The sequence below is a fragment of the Engystomops pustulosus genome, chromosome 1, assembly GCF_040894005.1.
Source record: "Engystomops pustulosus chromosome 1, aEngPut4.maternal, whole genome shotgun sequence".
Classification (NCBI taxonomy): domain Eukaryota; kingdom Metazoa; phylum Chordata; class Amphibia; order Anura; family Leptodactylidae; genus Engystomops; species Engystomops pustulosus.
In genome coordinates this window covers 197,579,379-197,592,561 of record NC_092411.1, presented here as the reverse complement: position 1 = coordinate 197,592,561, position 13,183 = coordinate 197,579,379, and the positions used below count along the sequence as shown (strand labels likewise).

At 39.4% G+C, this 13,183-nt stretch overlaps 1 protein-coding gene across 1 annotated transcript in view; it reads right to left on the bottom strand.

Annotated features, from left to right (window-relative positions):
• Positions 1–13,183, bottom strand: part of MMRN1 (multimerin 1) — a 64,225-nt gene that overhangs the window by 5,145 nt on the left and 45,897 nt on the right. The window contains exons 4-6 of the mRNA XM_072117753.1: positions 5,806–5,907; positions 3,820–3,996; positions 265–2,226 (exon numbers count right to left, since the gene is read on the bottom strand). Coding sequence (XP_071973854.1) covers positions 265–2,226; positions 3,820–3,996; positions 5,806–5,907 — 2,241 coding nt within the window. The remainder of the gene's footprint in view (positions 1–264; positions 2,227–3,819; positions 3,997–5,805; positions 5,908–13,183) is intronic.

The window sequence follows — 13,183 nt, the reverse complement described above, 5'->3', positions numbered from 1 at the left end:
GAAACAAGCCCATGGGGCATTCTGGTCACAGCAGGTTATACCCTATCTGCAGGTCAGGGATTAAACTGCTGATTGTTAGAGTTCCAATACAGTGACCAACACCAATCACAAGATTGGGATTCTTCTGTACCTAAATATTTATAGGACTGCTGGACATCCATAAAAACTACCGCTTAATGGAGCAGTTGTACATTTATGGTATTGTATATTCTGTGGGTAACAAAAAACTACTCAAACACATTCTTTAGTACTAACACCACTCACCTTGATCTGCTATATCAGTGTTTCGCTGACTCCGTCCAATGGTAGGTGCAGTTGGAGTGACCATGAGCTTTTTAGATGGAATAGTCTTCTTTAGAGGAGATTTTATTTGTTTTTGAAGTTTAGAAATGTTATTTCTTACATCTGATAGTGAACTATCAATGTAGGAACTCAGATTTGACCGGATTGTTTCCATTTTCATATCCACTAAGGACTGAATCAGCTCCTCATAACCTTTCTGCAACTGTGTAATATTAGGCTGGGCAGCTTTAATTAACTGGGGTACACTGTCATTAACTTTCTTGATGGTGATAAAGATGCTTTGACACAAGCCTTTTGCCTCATTGGCGGTTTTATTTAGTTGTGGTATACTTGAGGACATTCGTACAGATTTAAACTCAAGGGCCTTAAGTCTGGAGTTTACTTCCTGTTGGATGTTACCTGTCAAGATAACCTCATTCTTTTTATTCTTTGGAGAATTGGTAGGATTAGCCAATATCAGATTTACTTGGGATTCTATATTTTGTAGGTGTGATTGGCAGCTGTTTGCCTTCATTTCTGAGAGCTGCAGTTTTTCCACCATGTTCGTCAGGTTTAGTTGATTTTGCTTTATCCAAATTCCCATGGTATTTATCTTTTGGGAAAGCTCAATATAATTCAAGTTGATGCTATTTTCATTTGACACCTTGGTATAATGTACACTCGGTTCACCAGCTTGTTTATTTGTTCCTGATTCTCTTATCAGGTTCTGCAAAGTATCATTCAGCTGTGGAATAGACAACATAATCTTTTCTAGTTTCTCATTTGTTGCATTATAGTGGAGCTCAGCGACATTTTCCATGTCAGTTATGGTTGACCTCATTACAAAGTTATCATGGATGGAATCAACTGCATTATTTATTATATCCATAGTACTATTGAGACCATCTTCAACTTCTATGAGGCATTCACTCAGGCGACTTTCAAACATCTGTTCCCGAGCTTCTGCTTTGCTACGAAGTTCCTCCTGACCTTTAGTAAGTTCTTGAATTTTAGACCCTAAAGCATTGAGGAATTTTGTAATATTCTCTATCTGGTTGTTAACTTCACCTATATCTGTCTTATGTTCATATTCAGTTGTCATGCTAAATGGTGCCCCCCTTTCTATTAAAGGTTGCAGTATTTCCATGTCGTAGCACAGATCACTTATCTGCTCATTCATTTTATCAATCTTATCATCCAGAGGAAGAACCACATCAGATACAGTTTTGTTTAGGACATGCATGTTCTCTTCAGCTCCCTTTAACTGCTTCTGAAAATCATTTTTGCAAGATGAAAATTTGTCTTCGCAGGCTTTCTCAATCGATTGCTTCTGAAGATCCAACATTATTGTAAGATTATTGATTTTGCCATCTTGCGAATTGATATCATCATACAGTTGAAGCATCATTACATTCTGTTTCTTTAATCTTTCTTGCAGAGGAATAAGATATTCAGTTATGTTATCACCAATGGAACTATTTTCCCCTGAGACTGTTGGTTCCTTTGTATGCTCCTCTGATAACATCTGGCTATGAATCTCTCTTATTTTGCTTAGTGTGATATTTAATGACTCAAAATAATCCCTGTTTCTTGATTTCTCTTGTTCTAACTCCTTTTCCAGTGCTGAATGCTTTTCCTCCATTTCTTTAAAAGACGTTGTGCAAACAAATGCTGTATTTTTTAAACTTTCCACTCGACTCTTAAGTTCTAACACATCATCCATGGTCGCCGCGTTCTCTTTTTCTACGATGCACTTTTCATGGTTAGAAATTATAGTGTGATTTAATGTTTTCACTAATTCCTTGGTTTTTTCAACTTCAAGAGATACTTCAGACATACTTTTATAAAGCTGTGCCACTGTTTCCTTCATGTCTCCCTGCAGCACTGTCAGCTGATCTTTCACAATTTCTTTGATTAGTTCTGTGATACTTTTTGATTTTAAATCTAAAATAAACAAAAATGAAGCAAAATAATTGAGCTAATTTTACATGTTTCTACAGGAATATTACCATCTTCTGTGTACAGAAATCTTGCAGTACTTTTACTGTCAGAGTTCAGGAGCAATGTGACAGTTAGGCTGGGTTTTTATTCGATTTTTGCCATACAATGTTAGGATATGTTGTGAATATTCCTAACATGTATTTACATAGTGTGCACAGACGTATGACATTGTATACTATACATTAGGATACTCACTGCCTCCTCCTCCCTTCTGAATGGAGGGGGAGGAGTGATTGGCTGCTGCCAATGTTAGAGTGCTTCCCTAGGGAAGTCACTGAGGAACATATATGCTCAATGGAGGCTGGGGGGAGTCAGTATGGCTGCATCTGCCCCTTACAGACTACAATGGCCTCCACTGAGTGTACACAACGCTCAGCAGGATGGAAGGATGTAGCTGGCATTCTGCATTTTTCACAATCTATGACATTTACTGGGCAGACAGAGGCAAAAACCAAAAAACCATGCATCCATCTGCCAGTAAACATCTATGTATACACTGAGCATGTATGTCGGGAGCTTTCCTGTTATATATGCTCAGCGTATACTGAACCTGGTCTTACAAGACACTTCAATGGAGCTAATTACTATGGAGCTAATTACTAATAGAAATGTCTGACCCAAAGTAACGTTTTAAGAAAGTGTTGACACAATCAATAATTAATCATAATTAATGTTATAAAAAAATGTTCCTGTGTGAAGATAATTTCTCATAAATGTAGTCTTATGGTCCCTTAGAAACCAGATGGCTTCCTCGGATACGACCACCTCACATTTAGGCAACAGTGGCCAGACATGTGCTATTGAGCTCTGCCTGACCACCTCGATTCAGCGATTATTACCACAGGACGACTGTGCGACATGCAGTAACTCCTGGACATTTTTATATACAAAAACGTTTTGTTTCTTTGTGCAATCTCTCCAGCAGAGGTGGCCATATCCATGGAAGCTATCTCATTTCTAAGGGACCATATGACTACATTTATGAGAAATTATCTTCACACAGGAACATTTTTTTAATAACATCCAATTGAAGAAATGTTTACATATGGCAAATAAATTCAATTAAATCTAAATGCCCAGATGGGAATACCCCTTTAACATATTGTTAATGGATTTTCTGTAGGTGCAACACAAGGGCATCCTTTTTTTTAATGCTCCGCTCAGAGGTTTCAGATTACACCCCCATTTATCTCTGCTGATTTCTAAACTACTTGTAATATGACAAGTAACAATAAAGCAACAGTCTGTCCTTTATCACAGGTGGTATTCCCACACCAATGAGCAATTCACAGACCATGTAATACAAGATAAGACTATGACTGCCAGACTACAGCATCTTAGCAGCGACTTACCTAGCCTGCCTACCCTAATATGACTGTGTTTTGACTAATGTACTGGAGAAATTGTTTAATCTTATTTTTGAAAAAAGTTTGATACAAAATGCATGTTGAGATAAAACGCCTCCAAATCTTTGCATCACATAAACAATTCACTCTAGAGAGACATCCAGTTATCTAAACTGATTTTGATGCATACCTTTCAGGAATGATGGCAAATTTTTCTCCTTATCAGCGTCATTGATTTTTTCTTCCAGAGAATTCAGAGTTGTGTGTACATTGTTCAGATTTGATGAGATATTTTCAGCATTTCGTTGTAGAAGAATTATCTTCATTTCTTGGCTGTGAATCTGATCAGTCAGCTTTTGATGCAGTGCTTCATATCATGTCACATAACAATAAAATAAAGCTTAGTAGTTGATTATGATGGATCGAGAAGTTCTCACAGCATCAATGACAGCAAATTTCTAGCTTCATCTATATTTCTCTATCAGTTATCAGGGTCTACTGAAGTGTTTGTCGGGAAGTAAGTGACTGATTATTGGGGTAAGTGACTGATTATTGGCTCTGACAGGCAAGAAATCTGAACACACTTTTACTTGGGTTACTAACAAACTACTAACAAAAACATCATTGGAACTCACTGAAAAAAATGTGCATTAGGGTCTCTGAAAAATGGCATTTTTATTTTAATGGACGTTGCCAACTTTGCAAAAGAGTTGAAAAATGTTTAGCAGTCTTCTAACAAAAGAAGGAAGTGGAGCCCAATTCCTAGTGATTAAATTGATGATTGCAATGTACATGATAGGCCCAGTTCACACTTCTGTTATTATTACTATTGTGCTCTTCCATTATAGAATAATAGATACTAAATATGGAAGGTGTGAAAAAGGTCTTTTTCAATTTTTTGTGAAGAGAGCTGTGTGCAGGCTTATTTTCTGCTTAACAAATTTTACTACTCAGTGACATTATTTATTATCCCAAAAAATTCCTAATGTGGTGAAATTAACAAAAAATGCAGTTTTTACACCTTTCACTGTGAGCTACAAATGATAAATCTACTTTTTGGTTTGGTACAATCACGGTGATACCAAATTTATATAGGTTTTATTGTGTTTTATTACATTTTTAAAAAATTAAATCAATGTGTATGAAAATCGCCATCTTCTGATCCTAATAACTTTTTCATTCTTCAGTTTACAAGCCGTGTAAGACATCATTTTTTGCAAGGCGAGTTGACGTTTCCATTGCTACCATTTTGAGTACGACCTTTTAATAACTTTTTCCTATTTTTTTTATGTGATGTAAAATGGTGTAAAAGCTGTTATGTGGTTCACCGCAGCAATGAGCGTTTTTATATTTTGATAGATCGGGCATTTTGGGACGCAGCGATACCTAACATATTTGTGATTTTTACTGTAAGGCAGAGAATAGTCTAAGGCAGTTTAGAGTCAGCACAGGCAGCAAACAAGAATAAATCATGGCACAAATCATAGCTAAAGGGAGGCAGCAAACCAATGTATAGGCCAGAGGTTAGCGTAAAGAGCTATGGTTTAAGGTCAGAATTAGATTCATAGAACAAACACAGGCAATCAAAAAATCGCAGTGACGCACACCTTTGTCCAGCAACCAAGAAAATCAATGCAATTGCATTAAGATCTTGCCTGTCAGATGGGGACAACCATGAAAAACCTTATGTTTTAGACACCTTCTATTGCGAGATGGTGGTTTTCATCACTTGTGGTATGCTGTGATGAGATACACAGACCTTTTAAATCTCTGGGTACAGCTTGACCCAGGAGCCTACGGCAAGAGTCAGTCAGGACCAGACAAAGCTGAATACTGGGGAACAGGAGTAACGACTTAAGGAGAGACAGGTCAGAAGGGACAGCAAGATGTTGGCTTAGTGACTACTACTGTAGGTATAGCACTGGGAAAAAGCTGCCACAGTTACAGTCTTTACTTATAATACTAAAATGATGTATTCATATCAACGAGAACATAATAGAAATTACTGGTCATTTCAGTATTCCTTGCTGTATATCTGAAGATTAACAATATGTATATAGTATGTTACTACAAAATGGTCTACAATACAGCAGCATATTTCAGGATTTTAGAAAACAAAACAATATTATTACATTTTAAGCTATATAAAGCATTATAATATGTTTAATATACTTACCAGGATCAAATGTTGATGATGTCTTATCTCCAGGGTCTACCGTATTTACAGAAAGACTGCTTTCTGCCTGGTTCCTGTGCATCTGTTTTTGAAACTGCTGAACTAAAAGTTTTAAAAGTGAAGAACATAAGATGTCTTTGTAGCAAACTACATAGAGACAAGATGAGATTGGAATAAGAGACATTGTAGATGTTATGGATAGGATAGCGAATGAGAGCTTCAATCTGCAAGCTGCATTTACTATGCAGTACTATGCAGCCCCATTTCCGGTATGCAGCACCACTCCTTTAGATGGCATTTTTTTAGGTAAGAAGCATATATGCGGCTTCAATATTATTGGTGACAAGTAGACAAGTTTTTCGTTATACCCATAAGTCCATAAAGAACAATGCACCACCAAGGTCTAGGATCCATCCATACCACTCCCCATGCATATCAGAGACTTTCAGCCAGGTCAGATCTGTGTAAATTGCTGAGAAGTTGCCACTCTGCTTTTTATTTTATTTTGCCTTTTATTATGTAGGTTCCTTACTACAGTTCATAGACTGTCTTCTGACACTGCTGCCCATCAGATTTATCAAAGTGGTTTTGGCTCTTTCATGAATCTGTCAATAGTGTTTTTCTACTATGCTATGCTTCCTGCAACTTCTTTCTATTAAGTTGCAAGAAAAAAGTGCAAAACAGTAAAAAATAAAAAGTTATAGCAGGGCATTGGAGTATTTCTAAGACATATTGTACACTCAAAAGGAAAGTTGTGAATCATGAATCCAGTACAAAGCATTAGAATAAGCGGAAGGGAGATGGTGAATTTGTAGCAGCATGGGTCTTAGTGAAAGTGACTTTATGCACTAAAAGGCGCAAAAAGGAGATGTGTCCCTGCTGCTCCAAAACAATACCAAAAGAAGACCAAAACTGTCCATCACAGTGAGTTACTTGGTAAATTTCAACCTCTGGTTCATGTATCTTGTATGCATTTTAAAACAGACAGGGGTCCACGGATGCCCTCTCATCGGACTTTCCGACATTTTTGGGTTTTGCATGGCTATGACAGGTATTTAACAGGGGATTGTATCACACGCAATAGAATTTTGGCACAGCTGCGCTGGCTTTCATGTGACAGAAATTGGGGTGGCGGGCCATCGGACGATCCAACTAATTCGGACTGAGCGCGGGTTTTAATTTTTAAATTGTGTCGCAAGATCAAGCACTTACATGCGCCAGAAAGAAGAAGGTGAACTCTGTTGGACCTGAGCGGGGAAGCCACACATACAGGATATCGCACGCACAATCGTAGTGAATCGCGGCAGAGTGCATTATCATCGGACAATGCACTCTCTGTGAACTCCTCCGGAAGGGAAAGAAATGTCCCCCTATGTGTACATACTGTGGGCCAGATGTATCCCAGTTGTGGCGCACTAGTTCCGTTTTTAACTCCTAAATGAGCTGCATTGTTGATTCGTTGAGTTCACGCCTCTTATTAATCACTTGTCCAGTTGTGTGAAAAGCTGCACCCAGTGATCGCCCTCAGCAGTGGCCTCTATCATCTCCTGAAGGGGATCCTCCTGTGCTGATATTTTGCTGCGCTCCTGTAATTCAGAATTTCTCCTGTTTGCTAAAACAGCAAAAAACAAGTGGTGCATGTGGCCCTATATGTTTTATACATGCATATACATATATGTTTATATAGGATACATATCTATATTTGTGCATACAGTATGTACCGTTTATTTGTATGGCAAATGAATGTAATTTTAAAAGAAGCTGCCATAGACTGACATCTCAGATTTGGTAGAATGGAGACATCTGGTGGTAATTCAAGTGCTTGCAGAATATAATCGATTTTATTTATTGCTTATTTTTTTAAGCAGTTTTTTCTTATCTTCAAGCAATATATATAGTAGATATATAAATAGAAATAAGGTGCTGTGAGAGTATTTTTTACTTAGTTTGAGGAAGTAAAAAGTTTCTGTCCTCCCATCAACATCCTGCACATGACTGCCTGTGATCGTGATCGCTGTGGTTTCATAGCAAAGAGGTACTTAATTTTTAATATACTTTATGTATCAGTTTCTCACGGTTTTAGCTCAATACTAGCTCTGCCTCTGACCTTTTCGCCCACAGTGGGTTATTTTCCCATGTAAATGGCGCTATTATGGATGCCCCAATTCCAGTAAAGAACTTAAGAAAAATTGTAAAAAAAACATTGAAAATGTCTCCCAGATGTCTTTTATGAATAAACGTAAATTTTCCAATAGGATAAAAAATCTTCCCTGTGCACTATAAAAAGCATTGTCATAGTCGCAAAGTAGGACCAAGACTATACACATATACAAAAAAAGGCACACACCAGGCATTTAATTTATAATGGTCATTTTCAGTTAATCTGAAACCTAAAAAATATATTTTCTACTGTTTGTAGTTTTAACCTCTATTAACATGTGTCACAAATAAACATATCAAAAATATTTAAGGTGGATAGAAAATGTCTTCAGGCTAGATCCGGCGCCAAATGATCCAACCTTTTGTCTACTGTTAAGGTTTCTTTATTAGCTTGAGCAAGATGCGTTTCGAGCCCGAACCGGGCTTTTCCTCAGTTGCTCATGCAACTGAGACCTTTTCTATCCATGATACATACTCCATAAATGATTCTTCACCACGGAGACCAGGGAGGCTGCCGGATCCGTCAAAACCACTAAAACTCGCTAAACGTGTTGTACCGGCTGTACAACAGGAGAAGGTAAGCACAACAACTTTCATTATTATCTAACAAATCTATAAAGGATTTCACACATGTAGAGCCCTTTCTGTATTTCTTCTTCTATTTGAGCTTCAAAAATATTTAACGCGGCACACAAAAAAAGGATTTATGGCCTTAGAGCAATATGGCATCTTTCTGTTTTCCTTCAATAAAATTTGCATAATGAAATTCTTTTGGGAAAAGAAAACCTTTTCCATCATTGTTTTCCAAGCACCATAACTTTTGAAATTTTTTTTATAGTAAAACCTTTTCCAAAAAAGATAAGTTAGATCAAAGTTTACTCTTCTGTGTGCAGAGCTGTGTCCCTTGTCCCATGGAAGTGGCCAGTGAGGAGTGGGGCAGACATATATGACATCCTGAGGGGGGAAGCGATGGGGGGGGGGGGGGGTTGGGAGGTTTTTTTCTCTATGGGGATATGGGAGAGCCAGAAAGAGGGATCAGGTTGCCTTTAAGGGGCTAAAATCTCAGCTTGTTGTCATTATATATAAAGTTTATTGTTTACTTCCACACAGTTTCACAACTGGCTTTCTTACTTATGTTCTTTTACACATCCACGGTTCAATGATTTCCATGGATGTCGTACTGAGCTTTTGTCTTTATTGGCTTAATTTTTAAGGATCTGTTGTCCATGGAAAACAAAATTTAAACCTGTTGTTTTTCACTGATGCGGATCAGGGAAGGCAATATAAGTCTATGGGAGACATGTATCTTTATTTTTGCCAGTTTTTTTCTTTTTTGCACCTTTTTGTGTTTTTGTGACTTTTTTTCAGATGTTCCATGCAACTTTTCACTTATGTATTACTTTTTGCTTCCTTTGTGGTGCAAATTTTGTCCAGGGCAGGTGCAAAGGAAGGATTTCCTCTGGACTGGATTTCCCACATGCCGTTTTTGTTGTGTTTTTAAAAGCAAGAGACAAGGGGCACTGTCTCCACATGGAGAAAACAAGGTTTAATGTCTAGAACTGTGAATTTGTGGAACAGCCTTCCTCAGGAGCTGGTCACAGCAGTTACAGCAGGCGGCTTCAGAAAGGGTCTAGATTAGAGATGAGCGAGCACTAAAATGCTCGGGTGCTCGTTATTCGAGACGAACTTTTCCCGATGCTCGAGTGCTCGTCTCGAATAACGAGCCCCATTGAATTTAATGGGAGACTCGAGCATTTTTCAAGGGGACCAAGGCTCTGCACAGGGAAGCTTGGCCAAACACCTGGGAACCTCAGGAAAGGATGGAAACACCACAAAAATAGACAGGAAACAGCAGGGGCAGCATGCATGGATGCCTCTAAGGCTGCTTAATCGTACCATTATGCCAAAATTATGGGCAACAGCATGGCCATGACAGAGTGACCGAATGAGGCTAGATAGCATCTAAAACATGCAATAATTGACCCTGACACTATAGGGGACAGCATGCAGAGGCAGCGGCAGAAGCGGCAGGCTAGAGAGTGTCATGGCGACATACCCTAAATGGACTCAGGCTTCAAACCAATGGGTGGCAGAGAGGAACCAAAGGAGGTGAGCAAGAAGCGCTGAAATGATTTCCTATGTGAACAAAAGGTTGACGGTATATTTAGTCGATAACACAGCATGGTGGTGACATAGTGACCAAGTTCCATAACGTATTTGGTGAAACACCCGAAAAATGAGCCTGACACAGCTCTTTTGATAAGGGGACGACATGTGGAGGCAGCCATGGAGACGACTTCCATGATTAAGAGCAACAGTATGGGGCATCCATATTGTACTGCTATGATTGCAACTTCAGTTCTCCAGCATGGCGGCAACAGATGGGCCGAGTTCCACTATGTATCTGGTGAAACACCTGAAAATTCTGCCTGACACAGCTCGTTTGATAAGGGGATGATGTGCTGCATATCCTCTCGTGCTCCAGTGTCTGGGATATAGAGAGTTGAAAGTTGCGCATGGAGACATTGCTGGATGCTGTGGAGGATCGTGGAGGCAAAATGGACAGGAAACAGCAGGGGCAGCATGCATGGCTGCCCAATCTTGGGATGGAGCTGGCGGTCCGCTGCACGGCAAGCTTTCGCCTGTCCAAGCCCCTGTCCCTCGGCTCCTCCCCACCCAAAATGGGCCTGGGGGCCAGAAGCGTTTACTTTGAAAAAATTATAATTTTCAAAGCAGGCCGGGTCGTTTGAATATTTCACCTAGGAATAATGGAATAGCATAGTGGTTCTATTTTTAATTGTTTTTTCGGAAATGGTTCCATGATTAAGAGCGACAGTATGGGGCATCCATATTGCGCTGCTATGATTGCAACTTCAGGTCTCCAGCATGGCGGCGACAGATGGGCCGAGTTCCACCATGTATCTGGTGAAACACCTGAAAATTCTGCCTGACACAGCTCGTTTGATAAGGGGACGATGTATGGAGGCAGTGAAGTAGTAGTAGATTAAAGGTGCTGCAGTTAAAACTATGTTAGTTGGATCTTGGGATGGAGCTGGCGCTCCGCTGCCAGGCGAGCTTTCGCCTATGCAAGCCCCTGTCTCTCGGCTACTCCCCAAACAGCACTTCTAAGAACCTTTTGTATAAGATCAAGTGTAGTAGTGTTCTTATAAGTTTGGGTTATGGCGGGTGAGGGGAATGTAAACAGATGCACAAGAAGAGTTGAAATAATATCAGTAAATGATCATAGTATCATAGTATCATAGTATATAAGGCTGGAAGGAGACGCAAGTCCATCAAGTCCAACCTTCAAGAATTAAATAAATGTTTTATCCCCATAACCCGTGATATTTTTTCTCTCCAGAAAGGCATCCAGGCCTCTCTTGAACATGTACATAGAGTCCGCCATAACAACCTCCTGCGGCAGAGAGTTCCATAGTCTCACTGCTCTTACAGTAAAGAACCTTTGTCTATGGTGATGGTAGAATCGCCTCTCCTCTAGGCATAGAGGATGCCCCCTTGTCCTGGTCACAGGCCTAGGTATAAAAAGATCTTTGGAGAGATCCTTGTACTGTCCGTTCAGGTATTTGTACATTGTAATGAGGTCTCCCCTCAGTCGTCTTTTTTCTAAACTGAATAATCCCAAATTTTGTAATCTATCATTGTATTCTAGTCCCCCCATTCCCCTAATAATCCTGGTTGCTCTCCTCTGCACCCATTCCAGCTCTACTATATCCTTTTTATAGACTGGTGCCCAAAACTGTACACAATATTCCATGTGTGGTCTGACCAGGGATTTGTATAATGTCTTTATCATGAGAATCTATTCCTCTCTTGATACATCCCATTATTTTATTTGCTTTAGCAGCAGCCGCCTGGCTCTGGTCACTAAAATTAAGTTTACCATCCACCAATACCCCCAAGTCCTTTTCAGCTTCAGTTTTACTAAGTAATTGACCGTTTAGAACATAATTATACTTTTTGTTTCCATGGCCCAAGTGCATAATTTTACATTTATCTACATTAAACCTCATCAACCATTTCTCTGCCCATCCCTCAAGCTTCCACAAATCCCTCTGAAATGCTAAACTATCGACCTCAGTATTTATTACTTTACACAGCTTAGTATCATCTGCAAATATTGAAACTTGACTGTGTAAACCCACTACAAGGTCATTAATAAAAATATTAAAAAGAAGTGGCCCCAATACTGACCCCTGTGGCACTCCACTGGTAACATCAACCCAATCTGAGAATGTGCCATTAATGACCAGCCTCTGTTTTCTATCACTAAGCCAATTAATTACCCAGATACACAGATTTTCTCCTATTCCCAGCAGTCTCATTTTATATACCAACCTTTTATGTGGCACGGTGTCAAATGCCTTTGAAAAGTCCAGATATACAACATCCACAGCGTCCCCCAGATCCAGTCTTGAACTTACCTCTTCGTAGAAACCAATCAGATTAGTCTGACAGGACCGATCTCTCATAAACCCATGCTGACGCTGGGTTATAAGGTTGTGCACAGTGAGATACTCCAGGATAGCATCTCTAATAAACCCCTCAAATATTTTCCCCACCACAGCAGTTAGACTTACGGGTCTGTAGTTTCCAGAATCGCTATTTGATCCTTTTTTGTATATTGGTACCACATTTGCTATGCGCCATTCCTGTGGAACATAACCAGTCCTCAGTGAATCTTCAAATATTAAAAATAACGGTCTATCTATCACTGTACATAATTCATGCAGAACCCGGGGGTGTATGCCATCTGGCCCAGGTGATTTATCTATCTTAGTGGTTGCGAGGCGGCGCCGTACCTCTTCCTGGTATAAACTATTGACATTATAAAAAGAATTAACATTATTCCTCATTGTGTCTTCCACCAGGGGATTTTCCTGGGTAAAGACAGTTGAGAAGGCGACATTCAGTAGATTGGCCCTTTCCTCATCTCCTTCCACCATGACCCCCATGTTATTTCTAAGGGGACCCACACTCTCTCTTTTTAGTTTCTTATCATTTATATACTTGAAAAATAATTTGGGATTATTTTTGCTCTCCCTGGCAATATTTCTCTCAGTCTCTATTTTTGCGGCCTTTATCTGCTTTTTACAGGATTTATTTTTCTCTCTATAATCCTGTAATGCCTCATCGCTACCTTCACGTTTTAGCACCTTAAACGCTTTATCTTTCTCGCTTATTGCTTTCCTTACAAAAC